This window comes from Thunnus albacares, chromosome 22, assembly GCF_914725855.1.
Source record: "Thunnus albacares chromosome 22, fThuAlb1.1, whole genome shotgun sequence".
NCBI lineage: Eukaryota > Metazoa > Chordata > Actinopteri > Scombriformes > Scombridae > Thunnus > Thunnus albacares.
The window spans coordinates 1,188,692-1,214,638 of NC_058127.1; the positions used below are offsets into that span (position 1 = coordinate 1,188,692).

Consider the following 25,947-nt stretch of genomic DNA (forward strand, 5'->3'; position numbering starts at 1 on the left):
GTGAATCCACTAATCCGTTACTCGTAGGGTCCTGCATTTCAAAATCTTTAGATATTGTGTATTTAAAAACATTGGAATTACTTTTTCGAGTTAGGAATAAAAGCCTTCCTATTTGTATTCAACATTTTTTTTAAGTTAAGAGAAGGAAATTATAATCTAAGAGGACTGTGTGTCTTCGACATATGTAAAATGAGAACCAATGTAAAATTCAGATGTGTCTCAGTTTTGGGAGTCAAACTATGGAATGATCTTAGTGATGAATTAAAATTGTGTAACTCTCTGTTGAGTTTCAAAAAAGCCTTAAAATGTAAAATAATAAAGGATTATGACGTAAAATTATAAAGATGTAAAATAATTAGTTTTACAATTTATAGTAAATTTTCTTTTTTTCATACTGCTAATATTCTGTGTTATCTTATGGATTGTATAGGATAGGTTAAAAAAAAAAAGCCTTGAGCTTCAGCCTGTTCCCTTCTCAGTCACTGATTGTGGGATTTTTTGTGTGTGAAATGGATTGGTATAAACATGTATGATGATGTTTTTGTTAGTTGCATACCCACACAAAACTTTTTGTTCCTTATTATGTATAACCGAAATCAACTATTTATTCACAGTTTTATTGAGAATCCATAAAAATAAGCAAAATTACCTAAAGCTGAGAGCTAAATTAGCACTATAGAGTTACAAGGTGCGAAGAGCTATTTTGGACGTACCTGGTTCCAGAAGTAAAAGTTCCATTCATTTTTACCATAGACAATGCTATGTAACACATTTTACTTAGTTACTTAACCAGTTGTTAGTTGTACTTCTACAACTCAGATCAACATGAATCTCAAAAAGTAAAAAAACAGAGTAGAAGTTAACTACAACTCCCAAGGTGCATTTCTGCAAGAAACAGCCATTTGACAAACAGTCACGTGGCTTAAAATTCAGTCACGTGTGCCGCTAATGACATCAGTGCTGATTCTAAAGTTACTGTTCTTAGCCCTCAGTTTGTTAAGAAGCTCAGGATAGAACAACACATAGAGGAAGCAGGGTGACTCCTCTAAAACATGTTCAACACGATGCTGAGTGACTGCGTTGGTGGCTTCTTAGGTAGCGCGCCAAAGTAAAAGTTTTGCCACATTGCTCACACCTATACGGTTTCTCTCCAGCGTGAATGTGTTGGTGGGTTTTTAGGGTACTCACTTGAGCAAACATTTGCCCACATTGCTCACACCTATACGGTTTCTCTCCAGTGTGAATGCGTTGGTGGGTTTTTAGGGTACTCACGTGAGCAAACATTTGCCCACATTGCTCACACCTATACGGTTTCTCTCCGGTGTGACTGCGTTGGTGTTTTTTAAGGTCACCATTTACAGTGAAAGTTTTGTCACATTGCTCACACCTATACGGTTTCTCTCCAGTGTGAATGCGTTGGTGTTTTTTAAGGTCACCATTTGCAGCGAAAGGTTTTCCACATTGGTCACAGCTAAATGGTTTCTCCCCAGTGTGACTTAATATGTGCTGTTTTAGACTACTCAGTGATGAAAAAGCTTTCCCACATTGGCCACACATGTACGGTTTCTCTCCAGTGTGACCACGTTGGTGCCTTCTTAGATCAGCTTCTCTAGCGAACCTTTTTCCACATTGGCCACAACTATACTGTTTCTCCACAATGTGAATACGTTTGTGGTTTGTCAGATGACTTGCTCTAGTGAAAGCTTTCCCACATTGGTCACAGCTGTATGGTTTCTCTCCAGTGTGAATGCGTTTGTGTTCTTTAAAGGCACCGTTTGTACTGAAATTTAGCCCACACTGGTCACAGCTGTACGGTCTCTCTCCAGTGTGAATGCGTTGGTGTTTTTTTAGATCGCCCTTTGCAGTGAAAGTTTTCCCACATTGGTCACAGCTGTACGGTTTCTCTCCAGTGTGAATACGTTGGTGGCATTTTAGACTACCATCTGTACTAAAAGCTTTCCCACATTGGTCACAACTGTGAAGTTTCTCTGATGTGTGAGCTCTCTCATGGATCTTTAAATATGTTGATGTGGTGAAGGCTTTGTCACAGTGCTGACAGCGATGATGTTTGACTCCCTTTCTTCCTGTTTGTTTCTATGGCAACAGAGAAACACAGAGAAAGATGAGGATAAGTGAGATGACATGGTGGAACAAGTGATTTAAAACCATAAAAAACATTAGATGATGTCTGGAACACCACCCACAGTGTTAAGATAAACTAACTTTCACTGTATCATGCTACATTATCTTCTGTGAGCAAATGATTATTCCCAGAAAGACAATTACATTTTCCAAATTACCCAAAATTACTCAAATAATAAGCCCTTGGTCAGTAAGTCCCTCAAGAACAATCTAAATCAGAAGAAGCTGAAGTTGTTGAAAAAGGAAATAAAGCTGGCCAACATGCAGTTTAAAGACAATGTAGCTGTTCTCCTGCCTAATCTGACCAGTGATGTCATGTATAGCCACATGTCATCATAAATCCGCTGGCTGTTGAGGTCCAGCAAACGATGTGGGCTTCATAGATAATTGGCAGACTTTCTGGGGAAGACCTGGTCTGATTAGGAGAGACGGCATACATCCCACTCTGGATGGTGCTAATCTCAGATTATTTTATTGATTTATTTTGTTTTACTGAAACCTGGCTGTCATGAAGAATATGTTAGCCTAAATTAATCCACCCCCCCCCCGCTAGTGGCTAGTGAATGGTTTGAATGCATGATGCAGAGTTATGTATTGTGTCACTGGTATGAGAGACCTGATAAACAGATGAGATGACTGTTACTGGAGAAGCAGTGAGTCAAATCAACGGTACAAACAACTTGGTGAATGAATTTGCATCATTCTTACATCAGACATACTGTTGAATGCACAGATTTCCTGCTCCAGCTTCAGCCCTTCTCCTCACACTCAGGCTGTGAAACGTCTGCTCTCAGATTTCAGCTCTGCTCTTGAACTTTTTGTGCAAAATCCCCCAACCAACAGAATGCCAGGTGTAGTGTTGACCAATTAATAATCCCTTCACTTTACTTCTTAGAGCGTCCCGTACGGGTAGTTACTCTTTAACATCCAGTCCCGCCTTCTTTATTATATGCACTTCTCTTGCTTTATTTATAACTTTTGGAATAAAAGAACAGTTTCTATGCCAGTGCCCAACTTTTTCCTTTTAGTATAACAGCTACATATAATAGTAGCCGTAGAGGAGAAAACGGCGTCACCTTTCCTGACTTTGTTCATATTACTCACAACAAGGAGAAACCAGAAAACACTAAGACCTTTTTGTAGTTTTTACTACTATCTTTACTATGTAGGCGAAAAACTCAGTGAACACAAAGCCTGGAAGTGTTTTAGTTTCCTTTTTTCAGACTTTCTCTCCAACAACAGAATGAACAGATGATACACGGACCCTCCAGACTCGTCCTCGTGTCTTTAGTCTTGTTATGAAGCCGGTTTTATCATGAAGTCCTGAACACTGACCTGTTTATCGGTGGTAGCAGAGGGTGAACCTGGTTCTTCCCTTTTAACAGGGCTGATGGTGTGGTGCTCTGGGTTCTGGTTCTCCATTCCGCTCTTGTAGTGGTCCTGGTCTATGAAATCCAGCAGGTCTCCTCTCTGACTGATGGACTGTTCTCCTCCTGTCGGGTGGCAACCAGTGTTGAGGTGCATTACTGCCACACACTATGTTGTTGGAGTGTGAACCAGAGTTTTCTGTCCCCTTAAACAAACAAACAAGAAACAGGACTGGGTCAGAACCTTGTGTATGGCTGGACTGTGTTTGTTACAGGGATAGTCAGTGGTAGTGTCTATAATGTGAATTCCTGGATATTAAACGTTCATCTGGAGGCTGTGGTGGAAATTATAAATGAACGTTTGGACAGCATTGGGTGCTAATTCAGAAGGCTCATCTCCCCCCAGTTACTGCAGTTACAGCGAGCAAGTTAACTAAATTGGGCAGTTTAGTTGTCCTGCTACTGCAGTAATTACGGTAGCCTTAAGGGACTTCATCAGCTTTGACTAGGCTGCTGTAATTACTGTAGTAGGAGTGCAACTGACTTTAAACGGCTGAAGGCTTCCCCACAGTGAAGACGCTCCGCTTCACAACCACAGCGCCCTGGTTAAGATGTCTGTATGTAGCCTAACTGTTTATCTGAGTTTGCCACGTTTCTTAATATCTGCAAATTCTTGTAAACTCGACTGCTGGCTGAGACAAACCAGCCCCTCCTCTCTACCAGCTTCAGTGAATCATATCAGCAGCAGAGGGAGGAGGAGGAGGAGGAGGAGGAGGAGGAAGACCTCATACTGACTGATGTGTGTGTTCTTCATTCCAAAACACTGGTGTATATATTTAGCTGAATGAGTGTGTGTTCATGTAACTTTGCAGACTAAAAACTAGAAGACTGAAAACATCAAAGTAACCAGTTAGCCTCTTGGCTTCAGCTCCGTTAGCATTAGCTCCTTTAAAACTACCGTCTAACCTTGAATTCTTTCAAACTCAGCTCGAACAAAAAGTCAAGAAACAAACATTCAAGTTAACAGTAAATTAAAGCTCAAGCTAAAGCTAAAGCTATCGCTAACAGTTAGATGTCCGGAGCTAACAGAAAACAGACACTTTAATGTGTTAGGTGTGTTTTTACCTGCCGCTTAATATTTAAGGAATAAGCTCGTCGGTTCGCACAACAACAACAACACAATCAACCCGCCGTCAGTCCGAGAAAACGACGAACCAACGAGACTTCCGGTTATCTTTATAAGTTTTCAGTTACTGAGATAAACTCGCCCTCTTAACGGCCAGGAGGGGAACAACAGGCGGCGTGTTTTTAGGTTTTTGTGATTATTTTTGCAGCCAAAAGTGTTCTGCAGCGGCTTTTCTCTAAAATTCCAATGCAATTTGTGATGTTTTATGTGCTCTCTTTGCTGTAAAATTGAGTGAAGTTTTGTTGTAGCCTATAGGCAGAAGTTGTAAACATAAGGTTAAATTATTCCCTCTCACACACCCATATCGCTTACACTCTTACCGATGGAGAGTCATATGAATCACTTTGTTGGATAAAAAGCATCCTGTATATCATAGAATAACCATATTTCAGTGCTACATGAGAACATGAGAACCAAATCTATAAATAAGAAAACACTGAACTTGAGTTCCATGTATTAGCCTTTATTAAATAAACTTTCAACCTCAAGTCAGCACTCAGCTTCAATTGATAATGATAAAACCACAAACCAAGCCAGAAATCTTGTTGTCGTCATGGACTCAGACCTGAACTTCAACAACCACATTAAGGCAATTACAAAGTCAGCCTACTATCACCTGAAGAATATATCAAGAATTAAAGGATTTAAGACTCCCGTCTTCGGCTCGGGTTTTAGTGATGTACCTGTTTCCCACTCTACGTTCCTGGGAACAATCCAAATCTGCAGTTGTGGATCTACTGCCCCTCTATTTCTCCCTGCTATTGTTCTTCAGGGATTCCTAAAAAAAAAAAAGGGCGCAAAGGAAGAATTACTGCACTTTTAGGGGTCAAACACAGGTTTTCTAGTATTACGGCTAGGGTGTATGGCACCCAGAGACTACGTATCACGTCTTCCCAGGGTACTACTGGGAGTTCTTCTTTTGTCTGATTCAAGTTTATGATTTTTGTTAACTGCCACAGCTTCTGGTTAATTTCTTGTTCTGTTTGCCAATGTTCTGCGCCATCTTCATCAAAATATGTGCGTTCCAGCCGAAAAATGTGTTTTTATGCCTTTAGTTTCTATATTCCCCTTGTTTATAAAATGACTTGGGGTCAAGACCTCGTCATCACTATCACTTTCCACTACCTGCTCATCCATTCACTTTTCTTCAAAGTGAATCAGTATGTATTTCGTTACTTGTTTATGTGTATGTTTCTCTCTTATGTGTCTGTTCTTATCCTTCTATCTTTTCTTCTGTCCTAATTACTGTTTTAGTGTGCTTTGTACAGTCTATGCTCTCTCTGCACCTGTGTGTGTGTGTAGGCATGTATCACCCTTGCTCTTATTTTTGGCACTCTGCCTTCTGAGTCCTCCAACTCCTTATCTAAAAACTCCTGGCCGTTGGCTCAGGTTCATGCAACTGACAATTAAATAATATTTATAGGTATTTCCAGACTAGTCCTGGCCGTTGGCTCAAGCTCATGCAACTTAACACTAAAAGGGGCCTCTTGACTATACTTGTGTATACATATATGTACACCACTTCTCGCTAGCTTTATCAAAAACACCAACCTTTTAAAAACGCCTTGGGGCGTAGTTTCATCAGCTCGTTTTACCCTTAAAACGCTGGCATACTTACTCTCGAGATAGACTGGTTCACCCGTGCAGACCTCCCACCTCTGGAAGCGGTATCCGTGAACTTTTAACCTTAGAACATGACAAATAGACGTACACTTGTGTCTGTTTCGATTAGATGTAGCAAAGTACTGACAATGATCTATTCTCACACTTTCATTACATAGAGAGACCTTGTTTAAGAAAACCTCATCACTTGACCTGCTGAATCACTTAAATCTCACAGTATTACAATCTACCAGATTCAACTTAATGAATGGTCCAGGATAGAGATACCGTGTGATTCCAATTCAACCGCACCTTAGTCTTATTTTGTTTTCAGGGACGTACTGCTCTGATCTTTCTAGCTATCCCTGGTTTACTGCCAACATAATTAACCCTCCTGCAAAAACCACAGTTGCCAACATCCAAACAGCTATACATACATTAAATATAATTTCATCACATTCACTTCTTTCCACTACACCACTATTAATTGGCAGATATTCAAAAGGCTCTGCTTTTTAGGGCCCGTGGGTCAGAGGGAGGTGAGACCGCCGCCTGGCAAAGGATCTAACGTCCTCCTGGATAAGACTCGCCAAAAATATATCGTGTCAGATTGATGGGTTGCAGTTGGAGAAACACAAGGTCAAAAACTACTCTTTGATGTAAAAAAATCAGGGGTCAGAGTTCCAAGCAGCAGAGTGATCTTTAATGTAGCGTATACAGGGTTCTGGCCTCAGGGGCGTAGTCTTTTATACCCTTGGGTCTGCATAGGTCACACCTATTGTCCGTCCTCTTTATTTTTAGCCAATTACACCATTATAATTTATCCTCGTCACTCGTTGTTGGTCAAAACTCTCCAAGATAGGTTTTGAGCTGAACTGGATATGCATCGGCATATTCAGTTCTATCTAGTCATGTCCTTTTTTTATATAACTGTTGGGAATCATTTTACACCTTTATTGCCAAATTGTCTCCTGGCCTTATTTTTTTTATAAGTTACTCTGGTCATCTTATTTCTTGATCTCCTCCAGAGAGTATTTTTTAAAAAAGGTGAAGACTTTAATGCAAACCCAAGCAAAGTGTCATGTAATACAAACACACTCAAATTTCTCCAGTCTATGAATTGAAATTCTTTTGACACACTTCTGTGCCCTTATATTGATTATATGTGATCTGTGAGGTTATATATGCAACATAATGATAATTCAACTCATTAGTACTTATTGCTTATAATGTTTATAAGAATCACCCTGCCCTGTTTAATATCTTTTCTGTCAGCACACTATGACTCCTAATGAAATTACACCACATAAGTAATACTGTTGTAATATAAATCTAAATATTAATACTAATGTAATGGTAAATAAAGTCATTATTTTTCATGTAGCATTATAATAAGACTTATTAGAGACATTACAAATGGCAGCTTTGTAAGAGCACCTCTTTGAAAGACAAATGACTGTGTGTAACTGGAAAGTATTTCTCTGGAGCAGGAAACTGGACGACCACAGAGCTGCTCGCTGCTATTAAAACATGTTTGCACTTCGACCACAAGGTACAAAACAGACAAAAGTTCAAATCAGACCACACTGTAGTGAGAAACCTCACCAGCTTCAGAATACACTTTACTGGAATCAACATGAGGAAGTTGTTGCTGTGGTTTTATCTGCACAGTTTTAAAAACAATTAAATTACAAACGTCATTAAAGGACAGTTCAAGATGGATTCATGGAGGTTGTTGGGAGACTGTTCAGCTAAACCAGATTCTGTAGGGGTTAAACTAAATTAGACTCTGCTGGAGCTTAAATACTCTGTCATTTCCAACTTTCAAACTACTTTCAACTTTCAATCTCTACCTGGATAGTTTGAAATAACCATTTTTGGGAGAAAGCACAACCTGACAGACTGAATTCAGGGTAAAAAGGCACGTGAAGATGGAAAACTGATGTTTCAGGGGTAAAGTTCCCGTCTATAACTGCTGACACCAGTTCTGTGTCTGAAATCACTTCCTCCTTCACTCATTCACCACTAGCTATAGTTTACTCAGTATTGTGAAGAAGATTTCAGACTCACTAATCATCCTCACCCATGCTCAGAGTTCAGATACTGAAACAAAATGGCAGAGGGTAATTAAGTGCATTATGTGGTGAACAGGGAGGAATTTAGTGATTCCTGTTAACAATCTCTCCAGCGTGGTCATGTGTTCCAACAAACGACATTGACTGTGTTCATGGTGGTGGGAAGCCAGTGAGGGATCCTGTCGCTGAGAGTACTCACTTCAACAATTCTTAGTCTCCACACTGACCCTGAAGATATTCTCTCTGAATGTAACTAAACTGTAAGAAATGGGGGGCAACGTCCACAGCTGAAGTTCAGCTGAAGTTAATATTTCAGGCTTCAGCAGTTTCAGTTAGCTAAATCGAATCGATATCTTCCAAAGATACAGTTAGTTTAGTATGAAATTCCCTCTTTTTGTTTCCGCAGAGTGAATTTCCTCACTGATCTATGGCAGAGGGATAAACTCAGGTAGGGCAAGTAAGACTGTTGACATTTTCTGGCTTCTACTACTCAAGACGTCCTCAGAGAATGTTTTTTTTTTTTTTTTCAGATTTGATCGCTGGAGTATTTCTGCAGTCTGGTTTTTTGGCAACTAATATCTCAGTAACAACCCGCTCTGACTCTTTGAGTGTTTTAGGGTCGATCTACAGCGGTTTTGTCCTCAGGACCACCTCCACTTGCTCCTGCCTCTGCAGGAATATGGTTCACGTCTGTGTTTAACTGCTGTGTCGGGAAAGAAACAAGCGATGGGGAAAATTCGTTCCAGAGATTTCCTTTGATAGATCCTGTAAGCAGCGAGTTGTTGCTAATAGTTGTCATAATGTACATAAATACACTGTTTGCTGCTCAGTAGAAGAGTGGCTGAGAGAAATGTCACCAGTTGAGCTGACAACAGTTGACGAGGACGTCAGTGTACATAAATATGCAGTAAGTGGTTCACTCTGTAACATCTAGGTAAAAAAGTGGTTCTGGCAACAAATCTACCCACGACTACTAGAATGTATCCCTCTGCCACAGCTCAGCAAGGAACTACCTTCCAGGAAATAAAAAAGGGAATTTGGTTCTGAACAGGCCTATAGTACCCAATATTGCACAACATCCCCAATGTCCATATTCCTATATTCACTTTTTCAAAATGTTTACTCTCAAAAGCCAAAGTGGTCCTCACAAAGCATTACCTCTACTCCGTCTGATTGGCTGTTGCTGGTGACTTAATATATTGATGTCACTGTGTGTGATGTCATCTGTGATGTCATTTTCTCCAACTTCTAATTCAGCAGCTGGAGGGGAACCAAAATGATCAGAAATATAATGTACAATATAAGAATCTTAATGGACATTTAATTTAAGGAAACTGAAGCTTCAAATCAAAACATGAACTGTGGTAAATGGGTTAAAACACAATTTCCAAAAATTTAAAAATTAATTGTTCTGAGAAAGTGTGATTCAGAAAGTGATTTCACTGTGAAATCCAGAAGTCAGTGTCTGACCTTTGGGTTTCCTCCGGATGCATCGTCTCACCAGCAGAATCAGCAGAACCAGTAAAACCAGTAAAACCAGTAAAACCAGAACACAAACAGTTGAAACAGACAACGACACAACAAGAAGAGGAGAGATGTGGTGATGGGTGTCTCTAAAAGGGAATAAAAATAATAATTAAAAGCACATAAATTTAGGAAACGGACACATTCACGACTTTTACTGCTCAGAAAGTGATACGATTACTGAGATTGGGGCCAGTTATTATAGTCTGATATTATCACACATTGTTTATTATTTGTTGTCCAGGTTTGGAAATTGATTTCAAATAATATGTGAAAATTGTAACTAATATTTTGTGTTTACAAAACACATAAATATTTAATATGTAAGATTAAAAAGCTTGTTAACAGGAAGACTAACAGAAGTAAATTCAGAAATTCTGTCCCCAGCCGTCTCCACACTCCTTCCTGTTTTCGTCAGTTGTGTTCCACCTCAGCGTCCATCCAGCAGAGCTTTCATCTACAACAAAGATAAAGTCTCAATCTAAAACTCCCTCTGAAGGTTTAGGAGCTCATCAAACAAACACAAAGCTGTGGTTGGTCCATGGACACAGTGACATGGTTGTCCTAATTCTGTGTAGCACATAATATGTCCTCATCTTATACAATAAACTGTGAGTTTTTAAACTCATAGACACTTGAAGACTCAATGTTGTTCATTTCAGATTCATGCAAGAATTTGTATGAACAGATTCATTCTTAAGTAGACTTAAGTGAAATGATGTCATTTTCTCGTATTGTCATACAAGTCATCTGCAGATAGTCTGTCTTTCTTCAAAGTTTGACTGAAGAATCATAAAGTCTTAATCTGAATTGATTTGGTGTTTAAATGTTTATGTCAGCAGTAGTAAATAGCTGCAGCTCTGTCCAGCATCATGTTGTGTTGCAGCTGACACATACTTTAGAGAACCTTTACAGAAACCCAGAGCTGTGAGGAAAATATATCTCATTCCAGACTAGAGCTCTAATCACTTATTGGCCTTTAGTTAAAGTGACATGGAGGTGAGGTAATGCAATCATAACCAGAGCAGGTTTTCTAATTCAGTCCACTCAGTATCAGGAACTTTATCTGACTATGAAGCCATCGGGACTGTGCATCCCTTTGGAATGAAGTGTCCATGAGGTGGACAAATGTCCAGATTCAGATCAAATGTTGGAAGATAGAAACTGCACACAGTCTCTGTTCACTGTATTATTTACTGCTGCTGGCTGTGATACTGAACAACAAGATGAAAAAGGTTTGACTGTAGAGAACTAAAAGCAGGAAGAAAACAAGCTACAGACAGCAGCAGCTCTGTGTCTCCACCCACAGAGACATTCATCATTTATTCTCTCATATGAGTATTTGTGATTTAACATGTCTGATTATTCAAACTCAGTAACTCCCCCTGATTCCTCTATTTAGTAAAAATATCCAGATCTCATCTGTATTGTTTTTGTCTCCTCCAAACTTTCACTGAGAGACGTCACAGATTCTGCTGAGTCCTGTGGTGCGTTCAGGAAACATCTGAAAACTCAGCTCCTCTGTGAACACTGAACACTTCAGCACTGTTGATTGATGCACTGCTTTCTTGTTGTTTATATTTATTGTGCACTTGTTTACTTCTTATCTTAATAATTAAAGTAATTTCTCATTGCACTTGTACCTGATCAGCTGCTTGAGAATTTATACCACAGCTCTCTCTGAGTCACTGTCCTCTAACATTTGATTGTCTTTGGATAAAAGAATCTGCAAAATGTAAAATATGTTGAAGCGCAGGACTGTTGATGGAGTGTGCAACAGCTTTTGAATCTTGTGCCAAGCTTTTGTTGGTCTTGACTCAGTCTCAGGCTCATTTGGACTCTTTGAATCACAAACATATCCCTTTATAAATGTGCCTGATAGTGATTTCATACATATTGCTCAGCCCTAATGTGCAGTTGGAACGAAGGGTTTAACTCTTACATACTGTTCAGGGTCAAATTTAACCCATTTTTACATTTGAGAGCAGTAAAAACATCCTGAACACTTTTCATTTGGCCTGAAATTTAATGACTTCTCCTCATGTGACCCAGAATATACAAAAATGGAAATATTTCAACTTTTTAAAAAACTTTTTTGCACAGCTGATACACATTTTTGTTGCATGTTTGATCCATATTTATTACATAATTCAACAGTCACTATTCAAAAATATTGTAGCATTCTTCATATTTACTATAACTCATTGAAATCATCATGTTCTCCTGTTTTATGTATGATTGGACCTTTATATAGTGTATATAGTCTAAAAAATAAACTCTCTCTGCTATCTGACAGCTTCATTAAGGATTAATCACACATTTATCTGTGACTGATGACATATTTATGAATGATTTGTGCTTCACTAATTTACTATAGAGACTAATTATGATTTGGTGTGAATGCAGCCTTAAGCAGCATCAGCTCTTCAACGCTGAAGCAACGGCGGCCACTCACAACTGGAAATGTAATTTTACCAACATGACACTAAATCTACACAAGGTTTTAATTACTGTAGAGTTAAAACTTTAGAGCTTAAACAGAATCACATCAGTCTCAACACGGTCTCTCAACATCAACAGTCCCCCTGCAACAAGTTCCCTCTACTTAGTTCTGCTTCACATTAACGACTCATCAATTATCAGCTCGTTCCTGATTCGTTCCTCAGTAACTAGGCACAGTTTCATATACATTTAATGATCAACACAATTATTTACTCAATATTTGATGTAAAATAGTTTATTATTAATTAGTTCATATGTCATTAAACTGGTGTCATTTATAAACCAGCAGCTGTGATGTAATACCCATAATGACCAGTAGGTGGCAGCAGACTTTAAAGAGGTGTTGTTTCAGGTGCAGGTGAGAAGATGGAGCATGAGTTTACTAATATCAATCTATAATCTGCTCATGATTACTTGTAATATGTCAACAAATAACATTATTACCAATATTATCTGTACAGTCTTATATTTACCTCTTTAGTCACTGTATTTACATTATAAATGACAACAATCATTTGCAGGTATTTAACAGTTTTATAGACATTTTACAGAGACAATGGTGCACTTTGGTAAAAATTGTAAAAAATGAACAAAAAAGTTGAAAATACTCAGTTTTCAGTGTGTCAAATGATATATTTAATATACTCGTTTTTTTCAATATTTTCCTAAAAGAAGCTGCTTCTTCGAATATTTATTTGAAAGTTTGTGTACTGTGGTAAATGTGCTCATTACAGAGATTTAAGAAACAACCCCATATACGTAATATACAGTACCTAATAGTACGTAATATATATACCTAATATAATAGTTTGACACAGCGGCTGTGTTGTAATACCCATAATGACCAGTAGGTGGCAGCAGACGTTAAAGAGTGACTGATGAGCTTTTTCAACAAAACCAGGCAGGTGTTGTTTCAGGTACAGGTGAGAAGATGGAGCATGAATTTACTAATATCAATCAATAATCTGCTCATGATTACTTGTAATATGTCAACAAATAACATTATTACCAATATTATCTGTAAAGTCTTATATTTACCTCTTTAGTCACTGTATTTTCATTAAAAATTACATTTGCAGGTATTTAACAGTTCTATAGACATTTTACAGAGACAATGGTGCAATTTGGATAAAATTGTAAAAAATGAACAAAAAAGTTGAAAATACTCAGTTTTCAGTGTGTCAAACGGTATATTTAATATACTAGTTTTTTTTTCAATATTTTCCTAAAAGTAGCTGCTTCTTAGAACATTTATTTGAAAGTTTGTGTAATTTGGTGGTAAACAGGAAATGTGCTCATTACAGAGATTTAAGAAACAACCTAATATACTAATATGTAGTTTGACACAAAACAACACACTGAAAACTGAGTATTTTCTGTCAGTTAATGAATTGTTATGAGTCTAATTTAAGATTTTTGCAAATTAACAACATATGACCCCAAATATAATTACCAATTAAACCAACTTAACATTTTTTCTGTTTTTTTCTTCAAAGTGTTTAAGATGAACTACATGATGTGTGATGTTTAAACCAGGAGATGTTTTACAGACTGAATTTTCTTCATGTTTCACTGAGTAAAGAATCTAAACTCATCACACACTCTGTGCTGCAGTTGTGTGTGTGCAGAGTTTCCAGCTGATGATTGATGTTCCTGCTGTTTATAGACTGCGGTTGCGTTTTTGTACGTTTGATATCGGTGCTGCAGAGCTACAAACACACAGATAGTCTGAGGTGTGTGTGGATCGGTTACCCAAAACCAAACCAGAACAAGTCAAATTTTCCATCTGACAGCTTTGTGAAACCCACAGAACCACACAAAGAAAACGACAAACAAGACCAAAGTTTATTCTACATCTTATTGAAGACGTTTTGCTGTGAAACACAGCAAGTTAATATATTATTATTATATTAGGAAATATTTTTCCAAAATGTAATAATGTAAATCTAATAATTTTAGTTTCACTGTTTATTCACTAAAACACATCTGAAAATGAACCTGTTGTTTGTCTTTCTGTTGCTGCATGAGTCTAATTTAGAGAGAACAACATGAAATATATAAAATATGTATAAAAAATGAATGTACTGCTGCCTGAGGGGCTCTGGAGACCAGTAACAGGCTAGCTGGACGTCAATGGTTGGACTGGTGTGAAGATGTGGAGGTCTACCTCAGTGAAGAGTAGACAACCTCTGGCTCTGGTGGACACGCTGAACACAAACAGATAAAACAATATGAGACACAGTTGTAGAAAAAACAACTCTTGTACAACATCTACTGATGGTAACTACAGTTGGTGGAGGTCAGGGGAAGATCTTGGTGACAGTTCATGTAAAGACAAAGTTTCACTGCAGGTCTGTGATGAGATGTGAACTCTGGGCCTGAATTCATGAAGCTTCTCAGAGCAGGAAACCTCTCCTCACTGGACAAAAACTGACACATTGTTGGTCCTAGTTTTAGGAGAAGGAGTAACTCAGGAAATCACTCCTGTCTGAGCTGATATTTAGCAGCTGCAGAGATGTTTGAATGTTTGATGACAATAAAATCATTAAAAGATCCTTTAGATGATCCTCATTTCATTTGTTAGTCTGCAGGATGCAGAGAACACCTGCGGTCCCCATAAACCCTGATGTCCCCAAAATGTCACATTTTTTACACTGAGGAAAATGCAGCTTTGTGACGGTGATGTTTCTGTCAGAACCAACTACTTCAGCTGTAATAAATCAAACTCTAATCACTGATGTGCCTCATAAAGATAATGTGCATGACGAGGGACTAAAATTTAAACACCATCATGTCCCCCTGCTGGATGTCTGCTGTATAATGACGGAGATCTCAACAGGTAAAATTTCACTGTAGTGAACATGTCATGTATGCTGTAACAGAATAGTATAAATACTGTTTCAGGAAAAATTACCTTTAAAATGATGTCTAATGTCTGATAATTCAAAATATTAATACTATTCTTAAGGAGAATAAAGTCTTTTTTCATGCAGCATTATAATAAGACTTATTTGCGACTTTTGAAATGGCAGCTTCCTAATGTCACTTTGAAAGACAAATGACTGTGAGTAACTGGAAAGTCTTTCTCTGAAACAGGAAACTGGACGACCACAGAGCTGCTCGCTGATATTAAAACACTTTGTCAACAAGGTACAAAACAGATAAACACACATTCAAATCAGACCACACTGTAGTGAGAAACCTCACCAGCATCAGAATACACTTTACTGAAATCAACAAGAGGAAGTTGTTGCTGTGGTTTTATCTGCACAGTTCATTTCATTTGGAGGACTTGTTGCTCAAAACGGTTATTTTCACATCTACAAAATGGGCACATGGGATCATTAGTAGAAAGTAGAGTACATGTCTTGGACTCTTCTTTTATAGAGTTCAAATACAGAAATAAAATGGCGGAGGGTTAATATAGTGCACTATATAGTGAATAGGAAGGGATTTAGGATGCGGCCCAGATGTTTGGTTCATGTTAGAAGTCCCTCCGGCTCAGTCATGTGCTCCAAAAACATCTTTGACTGTGTTCATGATGGTGGGAAGCCAGTGAGGGATCTTGTCCTTGAGAACTCTTCCCTGTTAAAGGTAATGTTCAGGTTTTTTCAAGTCTGTCTTTACACAATACTGATGTGCCATTATGTAGGAGGAAAAGAGTCTTAGTCACTGTAAGAATTCCTACTCTCCATGTTGACCCTGAAGATATTCTCTCTGAACGAGACTCCACTGTAAGAAATGAGGGACAAAAGTTCAGCTAAAGTTAATGTTTCAGGCTTCAGCAGTCTGAGTTCTGTCATGCCCTCCACTTCTGCCTCCTCCTAGTGGGTGTGTGTGTGCGTGTCTCTCTCTCTCTCTTGTGTCTGTGTTCAAATTGCAGGAGTGGAGACAGGTGTGTGGGAGACCTCCTCATCAGGAGGTCTGCTTAAATATTGGGTGCAACCCCCTACTCACCGCCAGATCGTAGACTCTGTTCATACAGTCAGTCACGCTTCCAGCCTACTTGTTACTGTTCTGTCAGTATCCAGCATTTGCCTAACTTTTGTTTCTCTGTGCCTGCAGAAGACCTCATCCTGACCCCGGCCATGTCTCCAGTCCTCCTGCCTCACCAGCTCAGCCCATCCCTTATACCCAGCCTCACGCCCAGCCCAAGCCCCCAGGTTCCCCATTTACCGGTCCAGACCATGGCCCCAGCCTCCCAGTTTTACCGCCTTGCAGAATAAATCCTTTTCCAACCCCACTCGCTGCTTCCTGCCTCGTTGTCCTGCTCGTGGGTTCATTAGCCTAGCCTTAACAAGTTCAATAAATCAAGTTGCTGTGTTCCAAAGTTACAGTCTGTTTAGTATGAAATTCCCTCTTTTTGTTTCCACGGACTAAATTTCCTCACTGAGCTATGGCAGAGGGATAAACACTGATAGTGCAAGTAAATCTGTTGACATTATCTGGCTTTTACTACTCATGACATCCTCAGAGAAAACTTTGAATGATTTTTTCTTTTTTCTGTAGTATTTTTGCTAATATTTCAGTAACAACCCGCTCTGACTCTTTGAGTCTTTTAGGGTCGATCTCCTGCTGTTTTGTCCTCAGGACAACCTCCACTTGCTCCTGCCTCTGCAGGAATATGGTTCATGTCTGTGTTTAACTGGTGTGTCGGGAAAGATACACTGTTTGCAGCTCAGTAGCAGAACGGCTGTGAGAAATGTCACCAGTTGAGCTGACAACAGTTGAAGAGGTCATTGGACATAAATACGCAGTATGTGGTTCACTCTGTAACATCTGAGTAAAAATCTGGTTCTGGCAACAAATCTACCAACGACTACTAGAATGTATCCCTCCGCCGCAGCTCAGCAAGGAACTACATTCCAGGAAATAAAAAAAAACAGAATTTGTTCTAAACAGACTGTAACTTTGGAAGACAACGACTCAAGTTAGCTATTTCAGTAAAGTATTAAGCCAAACCTTTCGTTTAAGCACTCATCTATATGATGTCTCTATGCTGATGCTGCTTTTTCTGCCCTGATCTCAACTTCAAGATTAATCTCCTTTGTTGTCGACACATATACGTTGGTAAAAAGCAAGTATATCAGTGGCTCAAGATGCTACAAACGTTGGTCATGTTTTGACTGTGACAACCATAAAAAAACTTTGAACAGGTTTCTGTTGTGGATCCAGAAAGAAGAGCAGCTGTACCTCTCATCCTCGTCCGTCTGTTGTTTTCACTGCTGAGAAAACTGCAACTGAATAACACACTGGAAGATAAAAACATAGAAAATACATTACTGACAATACTACAAATGATACAAGTACTGTTAGAATACAGTATCCACTACTAGTAGTTCAGTGGTCATTATTCAAATACTATTCATATTATTTATGCCTCTACTTCAATCAATAATGATACTATTTTTCTATAGTATTAAAAATTGAGCATAGCTTTAGTTCAGGTAAGCCACAAAGTTAAGTTCAGCTCACAAACCCAGCTACATCAGCTGATGGCTCAGCTGAGTCCTTCTATGCATCCAGTTGACAGACTCATACAGGGCGTCTTATTTTAAGCTGCTTCAGTGTGCCTACCCTTCCTCTTGCAGAGGCTTCCTCTGCAAGCTGCTTGAAACCCACCTCCACCCCAGATCCTCCTTACATGCTGTGTCTGACTTAAACAATGTCATCTTGTTGTCAGTTACCTGCTCTGTTCTGTACCTGGGGACTTTGCTGCTGCTCCCAGAACAAAACCATACAGCCAAATATAAGTACTGCAAATGGCTTTAAAAGTTTTCTTTTTGACTTAAGTCTTGACTGAACAGAACAGGATGGAAATATGATAAATTATGGCAGCAAACATCAGTTTATAGTTGAAAAAAGAAATATTAGAAGTGATATTTGGGTTTGACAGTTTTTTTCTTCTTAACACCACTGCTGCTGTGAAAGAGACCAACACAAGTGGTGAATTTATTTATTTGGGCGATTTATTAGAATTGGAAATCTAAATGACCACAGAGCTGCTAGCTTTTATTAAAACAACTTCATCACCACAAGATGAACATCTGTAACTAAATGTATTTATAATTGTAATTATACATATAATGTAAATGTAAAAAAAATTGGTGTCCCATAAAAGTATTTATCAACAAAAAGTGAGATAAAGTTGATGGTAAAACAGTGTATAACACTGAAGTAAGTTCACTTAATGTAAGTATTAATCACATTATATAAACATGTCAGTAATAATGTTTTAGTAAACTATATTAGACTAATATAGTTTTGAGTTCAGATATATGCAAATATGTACATTTATAAACTATGTAGAACATGTGCAGCACAAACTGTCTTCATCAGAAACAGGAAACTGGATGACCACAGAGCTGTTAGCATCTGTTACTGATTCACCACAAAGACAGTTTCACACATGAGCACATCACACATTGTCATCGACCAAAACAGAACAAACTGTTCTCTTGCTGTTTTGTTCAACTGTATCATGAAAACTTAATATTAACTTTCCCACTTTCCCAGTGTTCCCAGTGTCCCCATAATCCTAAATGTCCTCACTTTCTAAACCCAAAGAGTCCTCACAAAGATACAAGTTTACCTCTACTCACATCACATCTACAACACGTTACCTCTGCTCCGTCTGATTGGCTGTGACTGGTGATGCCATTTTTTGATGTCACTGTATGTGATGTCATCTGTGATGTCATCTTCTCCAACATCTAATTCAGCTCCTGGAAGGAGCCAAAATGATCAGTAATATAATTTACAACAATAAATATACAATATACAATATTAAAATGTAATCATGAACTGTAGTAAATGGGTGTAAAACACAATTTCCAAATGTTCTAAAAAATTCTAAATGAAAAATAAATCTTAAAAGGTAACATAAAAGTTAAATGTTTACTGTAAAATCAAGAAGTCTGTGTCTGACCTTTAAGTTTCCTCTGAACACAACGTCTCACCAGTAGAACCAGTGGAACCAGACCACAGACAAGTGGAACAGACAACAACATGAGATGAGAAGAGGTGGAGGTGGAGGTGGAGGTGGGAGTAAAGAGGGGTGTAGACTGAGAGGTGGTAGTGGGTTTCTCTTAAAATGAAACAAAAATAATTATTAAAAGTATGAATTGGAAAAACAGATAACACATTCAACAATTTCACTGTTCAGAAAGTAATTACTGAGATTGGTGCAGTTTATTAGACATTAAGCTTTGTTTGGGTAAAATTATCACATATTAAATTAAATATTATTTAGTGTTAGTAGAGTTAGAAATGTTTTCTCTCACTATGAATGACCACTGTTGTCCCTTTCAGTGCAGAAGCCTGCAAACATCAATAAATGAAACACAACGAGGTCTGAAGATTTGATTTAACTTCCTCACCTGTGACAGTGATCCAGCTGGGTGGAGACTCTCCATGACTGCTGATGTTACACTTGTAGAGGCCTTCATCAGACTTGGAAACATGGTGGATGGTCATGTGACCTGCAAGCTCAGTCCTGATGAGGGAGCCATCTTTATAGAAATCAGCTGGGAGGTTGGAGGTCTTTGTTTTACAGTGCAGAGTGACATCATCTCCCTCCATCACAGGGAGGACAGGACTCTGCAGGATCACTGATCCACCTCAACACAGAGACAAACTACAGCATTTCATCATTTACACTCAGCTTCATCAATACTAACTCCACAGTCTGATCTTACCAGTGACAATGATGTTGATGCTGTTACTGGTTGCTCCCTCTCTGGACTCACACCAGTAAACTCCACTGTCCATTGTGATGATGTCACTGATGTTACAAGAAGAACGAACTGTCTTCCCCCAGTCAGCTCCACACTCAGTTCTGGTTTGTCTGGTTGTGTTCCTCCTCAGCGTCCATCCAGCAGAGCTGTCGTCCTCCTCACAGCTCAGAGAGACAGAATCTCCTATAAACATCTGAGAGCTGCTGGGACTCACAGTCAGAGAGGCTGCAGAAAATCATTGTATATTGAGGAAAACATAATGGCCTATTGAGTATCACACAGTAACACTCAATGGTCAACAACAGTAATCCTAGTCGTACAGTTATAGTGTCAGTTTTCATCTAAAACTGAGTCTCAATGCTGCAGCCAGTGAGTGAGGCATGACCAGAAGATGTTCATTTCACCACATTTACACTTAACCACTTCATGTGTCATCTGTAAATCAGATAGTTGTTAAATATCAATCAGTAAAGATAAAAATTCCTCAAAGAAGCATTTTAGATGGAGGGAAAATTTGACACATTCTAGCCAGATGTTGAAAAAAAGGATGTTCTCTCTGAGATGCATACATAATCTTTACCCGACAGAAGAAAGATCTCCAATGATTTCCACACATTCAATCAGGGAAGGTCCGTAGGCTAACAGGACTTAAGCCACAAATGTTTTCAGCAAAGCTGTGAATCTGTTACTGTCCATTACACGTGGCATTTGTGATACCAAATCACAGCTGCAGAGGAACCAGTGTGTTTTGAACAGATTGTTTCTTGGTTCAGTCTCAGTCATCTGTTTAAGGAACCCAGCCAGGAGAGTTCACAGTTTCTATCTTTTATCTCCTGACAGCCTGTCTGATAAAATGAAACACATAAACACAACCCAGGACAGAGCTAATCTGACCTACACTGTAAAAACTAAGAGCTCACTTTACCATAACGTAAATTATTATATTTGGCAGCTCATCATGTGTCTACGTTCTTGTGTGGACTGATTAGAAAACGTAAATTGAATGAATGATGCAGCCTTGTCCCTGGTGATGAAGATGATGGTGATGATGATGATGATGATACTGAGGTGTTGAAGTAAGTTTTCCTGCACAATCTGAACCAACCTGTAGACTGCCTGACTCGCCCCTCCCCCACAGATGTTAATACATTATGTTACATTAATACATAATGTTACATTGTGTTCATTCATTAGCTCCAGTTTCAGACTCAGAGAGGCTGGAATATTTATTTAAAACTATTTGATACTGTCTGATATAATATCTTGCAGTTATTTGTAGTTGCTTTAATTATGCTGATTTTTTAAAATATTATTATTATTATTATTATTATTATTATTATTATTATTATTATTATTATTATTATTGTCCCATTAGGTGCACAATCATAAATAAATGAAGTGAAATCAAAATGTTAATTAAATCAGATTGATGTATGAGTAACTTATATAATGTTTAAAGATCTCCAGACATGATTTAAGACATATAAAAATAATACATTTTTGTCTAATCAGGTTTTTCCGAACAATTAACTACTTAAAAATTCTTAACCTTGCATCTCTCTCTTAGGGCAGCGACACAGTCATGACCTGCCCTGCATGCAGTCACACAGAAGGTGTAACATGCTGTTGTAGCGTTTATCTGATCCCTGATTAGTTCAACCACTGATCTTTATGTTAGAGAGCAGTAATGGGTGAGGGAAAGATGTGACAGAGTCTGTGAAGATGCTAGTTTTAGTTCATGAATATGCATGCATTATTAGCTACCTAGCTAACCTGCTATGGTTGTAACTGAACAACTAAACTGTGAAAGGTTTTGTTCTCTTTTAGCCGTTACCAAACAGCTCCAGGAGAGCCAACTATGATTTTATACGTAACCCTGAAAAACCAGATAGACTGTAATCAGATCTGTGATGTGGCTAAAGGAGACAGAAGTGTAAATGAAAGTGTCTTAAATCTCCTCTGGGTTTTATCATATGAGACACTTTGAATAACAAGTTTAACAGATAATGTCAGCTGTGGACTTCCACAGAATACAGAAACATTATGACTCAAGCATTTAAACCACATGTTTTGTGTTATTATTTATTTGCCTTTTGAGTTTCAGTATTTTTGATATATCTCATATTTTTTTAATTAGTAAGGTGGCTTTCAGTTAGTCATCAGGCTACATTTACAGTACGTGTGCACAGTAATGCCTCTCCTGTAAATACTGTAAGAAAAACAGTCTGGCCACATAAACGGAGAACATCCTGTAATAATCCTGCTGACAGACAGTTTATTTTGATCGTCCAGAGGAAACTGAGTTTGGAGGTTTGCTTAAAGTAGAAAAGTCAGCACTATTAATAACGTAATGGTATAAATGTATCTGTGTTGAACAGCTCATCAGAGAGTAGAAAAGGAGGGTAAATTACTCTTAGATCCCGTTGTGACTGACAATTTAAATAATTCATGAAGGTGTTGCTGTGCCAGCTGAGCATAAAATGACATGCGGTGCATCACAAAACTGCAGATATGATGCACATATTTCTGCTGCTGGTACTTAACTGAAAAAGAACTTGAAAATAATAAAACTTGATTTCAGAGAGGTCTGAGTGCACATCTCAGTCAACAAGTAAACATCCAAATATACATAATATATTGACAACAAAGACGACGCTCTTCTCCCCAAAATCTGATGTATTATCTCTTTCTCTCAAATCAGCAGAGTGACCATATAACAGCTTTAGATTATCAGATGAGAAGTTTACTAACCTTGGTTTGTTGTGCAGCACAGCAGTGAGATCAGAACTGAAGAGAAATGACACTCAGGTTGGTTTAAGCTTTTGAGCTCCAACAAGATACAAATACAATACAACAAGACAGTTCTACTCCAGAGAAATGAGAAACCCATAAAATACAGAATTTAGATATAATATTTACTACTAATAATAACAGCAGAGATCATGTTACGACAACCAGACAAAAAGGTTGTTTGAGAACAGCAATGAGTGAGTAAAAATAATAATGATGAGACAAAAATCTATCAATAATATATCAATACAGCAGACAATCCAGTAATACAACCATAAAAATGAGGAAACAGGAAGAGATGTAAACACTGCTGAAGTTTGTCTGAGCATCATTCATGTAATCTGCCACAAACATTTCAATAAAATAAGTTTAGATAAAACTAATATCTGAATTAAAATACTGTTGTCATGTGTCGTCTTCTTTCCACTGTCAAACTTTCCTTTTCTTCACTTTTTTCTGTTCCGTCCTGTTCTGGCAGATGTTGTATGTTGTTATCAAGCTTATTAACATTAATTGCTAAAAAATACAAATGATATGTCAATGATATTTTGATATGAAACACGACTTTATCTGGAAATCAAATATTTGACCTGATGGCTATTTTCTGGTGTAAAATGCTGCTTTACAGTAATGTAATTAAAGTTTTCTGAACTTTTACTCTGTGTAGACTTGTCTTTGTTGCCTATTCTCTTGATGCTGATCACTTTTATGTTATTTAGATTCTCGTTTCATTGTAAGATGATCAATGACCTTCAAATCATATATTGTAACTGAAATTTATTTTGGTCTGTAATCAATAACAGACACAATTAGGTCATTTGTATATATACATGTATTCACATATATACATGCATTTGCATATACATACACACAGTATATGAAATCAAACATCAAACAAACAAACAAAACTTACATATCCTGTTCCAATTATGCTACGCCAATGTTCCTCTCTGGTCAGACATTTTTATATTTGTTCAATAGATTATTTTAAACATAGTTTTAAACTTACAACATGTTTAACATGATTAAAGTTCTTCACTACAGCTGTTCCATAAATTCACCCCTTTAACTGAAATATAATCTCAGTAAAAGACAATTTTTTACATTAGTCCTCACAATTAGGTTTCTCAACAAATAAATTCTTTAAACAACTTTTAGATACTTTTAATTGTTTTTTGTTTGTTTGTTTTTTAGCTCTATACATTATTTTAACCAAATCTTTTAATTATAATGAGTAGTTTCATTTACAATTCTTATGGCTTTCTTTTGAAGTAAGAAAATTTGATTTTGTATTTTTTTTGTATGTATTTCCCCATACTTAAGTTCTATATGGAACTATAAGGGAACAGTATAAGGTTCCCTTATAGTTCCAGAAACATTTTTAAAAAACGGTTAAAACCATAAAGTACAACTTATAACAAACTGTCTCTCTTTGGACGCAGCCACGATATTTATACAGCTATGATTCTTTCCCATATGTCTTATTGTATTACATGTTGGGGGCAGGCTGGAGAAACAGCCATAAAACCTCTTCGGCCCTACGCTGGCACAAAGCCTGGGCCTTGAGGTCACACTGTAATTCTTAAGCAGGAAGGGGACATTTTCTCCTCTCCTTGAGACTCCAGCTGTCTGTGATGTTTTGGGGAAAGCAGAAACCTCTCTGTTAGAGGGTAAATCAGCATCGCCATGGTCACCAAGGTCAAAGGAGGCTTTCCTAGACAACATAGATAGGTGAATGCATAGATTCTATTGACACAATCAGACATTCAAACCAAAATGTGCTGACAGTAACCTGAAGTTCCATGCAACATGACCTGAACTGAAACGGGTAAGCTGCAGTTCCTTGTTTAGAAACTAGTGAACCAATTAGACTATTTTTTTATATAGTATATATAATATATATTTTATAGTTTGTTTTTATATGTCCATTATGTGTCTCTTGTTTTTTTCTTTATATATTTTCCATTTTGCAAGCATTTTGTATTCCCTTAGTCAACCACAGCTTTTCAGAAAATTTCTGTTTCACTACTTTCTTTATTCAAAGGACCTTTTTTCATAAAGAGTGGTTATTGTGGATAAAAATGTCTCAGAGGCTTCAATCTTGTTTCATAATGTCTTTAAAATAATTAATTGCACCTTGTGTCTTGATACAGTTCTGAAGGGTTGCAAAGACTGATAAATGGTCACTTATCAATAACATTAGTAAATATATTGTCAGTTAGTGTAGCACTGTGTTGTTTTCCTGCTTAGTCATGTAATTTAGGGATTTAGACTCATACTGAACATGAATTAATGAACTCTGTTGTTTTGTGTTTGTGTGGGTTTAACAAGTCAATTAAAATCCCCACAAAAACATTTTACTGTTCATGTTGTCATACAAACCAACTAATTAAAGGTATCAATGTAAGATCCTATTCAGACTCTATATACACAGTTTATAATTATATTTTTGGATTTCTTCATCTCAGTTTCTACAGTGATACATGTATCATAAATGACTGTGTATCTCACCACCACTCTCCTATAACTCAGCTGACTGCTATAAGTATAATCATTTAAATGTGGACAGTACAGATTGTACTTACAGAGCAGACACTGAAGAGATGTTTGGTCCATTCTGCCTCTCGGTGATGTGAGAACAACTTAGTTTGGTCACAGCAGTTAAACCCAACTTCCTTCCTTTGTAGGTGAGTTTGCTGCTGCGTGGTTTACTCTCCAGCAGTTAGCAGGAAACAGCTCATTTATAGCAGTTTATATTATTAGCGCAGAGATGAACCATCAATGATTGATACTATTTAACTAGTTTAAATCCTCAAATAGTGTCTGAAGTCTTATTTACATCAACTGCAGAGGACCAGGCTGATCAAATATCTGTATGAAGCCTCCATGTTTTCTGATCTGCTCCTGTTTTAATTTGCTGTTAATACAAACTGAACACTTCCTCCATGTTTACCTGATGTCATAAAGAGATCAGTATAATGTCCTCTTCCATAGCAATAATTCAATTTAAACAACAGTCTCAC

At 37.7% G+C, this 25,947-nt stretch overlaps 2 protein-coding genes across 5 annotated transcripts; both read right to left on the minus strand.

Annotated features, from left to right (window-relative positions):
* Positions 1-415: 415 nt before the first annotated feature.
* Positions 416-4,732, minus strand: LOC122974152 (zinc finger protein 501-like). Of its 4 annotated transcripts, none has more exons than XM_044342086.1 (4): positions 4,635-4,732; positions 3,478-3,715; positions 1,388-2,094; positions 416-1,303 (listed from the first exon to the last, which is right to left on the minus strand). In XM_044342086.1, exons 2-4 carry the CDS (start codon positions 3,664-3,666, stop codon positions 1,057-1,059), a joined length of 1,143 nt encoding a protein of 380 aa, XP_044198021.1. In that variant the 5' UTR covers positions 3,667-3,715; positions 4,635-4,732; the 3' UTR covers positions 416-1,056. The 4 variants fall into 4 exon arrangements, with proteins under 4 accessions (XP_044198021.1, XP_044198022.1, XP_044198020.1 ...); XM_044342087.1 differs by having other exon boundaries at positions 416-1,135; positions 1,304-2,094; XM_044342085.1 differs by having other exon boundaries at positions 416-1,135; positions 1,220-2,094.
* A 12,862-nt stretch (positions 4,733-17,594) lies between these two features.
* LOC122974197 (low affinity immunoglobulin gamma Fc region receptor III-like) lies at positions 17,595-25,786 on the minus strand. The gene is made up of 7 exons (XM_044342167.1): positions 25,510-25,786; positions 22,886-22,921; positions 20,096-20,359; positions 19,778-20,017; positions 19,327-19,485; positions 19,022-19,123; positions 17,595-17,650 (listed from the first exon to the last, which is right to left on the minus strand). Exons 1-7 carry the CDS (start codon positions 25,538-25,540, stop codon positions 17,595-17,597), a joined length of 888 nt encoding a protein of 295 aa, XP_044198102.1. The 5' UTR covers positions 25,541-25,786.
* Between the last annotated feature and the right edge of the window lie 161 nt (positions 25,787-25,947).

Excerpts from the sequence above, each read along its gene's own strand:
- LOC122974152 (XM_044342084.1), bottom strand. The coding sequence starts at position 3,666 with ATGCACCTCAACACTGGTTGCCACCCGACAGGAGGAGAACAGTCCATC. Across the intron at positions 2,095-3,477 it reads CTGCTACCACCGATAAACAG|AAACAAACAGGAAGAAAGGG; the intron begins GTCAGTGTTCAG and ends CTGTTGCCATAG.
- LOC122974197 (XM_044342167.1), bottom strand. The coding sequence starts at position 25,540 with ATGGACCAAACATCTCTTCAGTGTCTGCTCT. Across the intron at positions 20,018-20,095 it reads CATCAACATCATTGTCACTG|GTGGATCAGTGATCCTGCAG; the intron begins GTAAGATCAGAC and ends CTCTGTGTTGAG. Across the intron at positions 17,651-19,021 it reads GCCAATCAGACGGAGCAGAG|TGTGTTATTCAGTTGCAGTT; the intron begins GTAACGTGTTGT and ends TTTATCTTCCAG.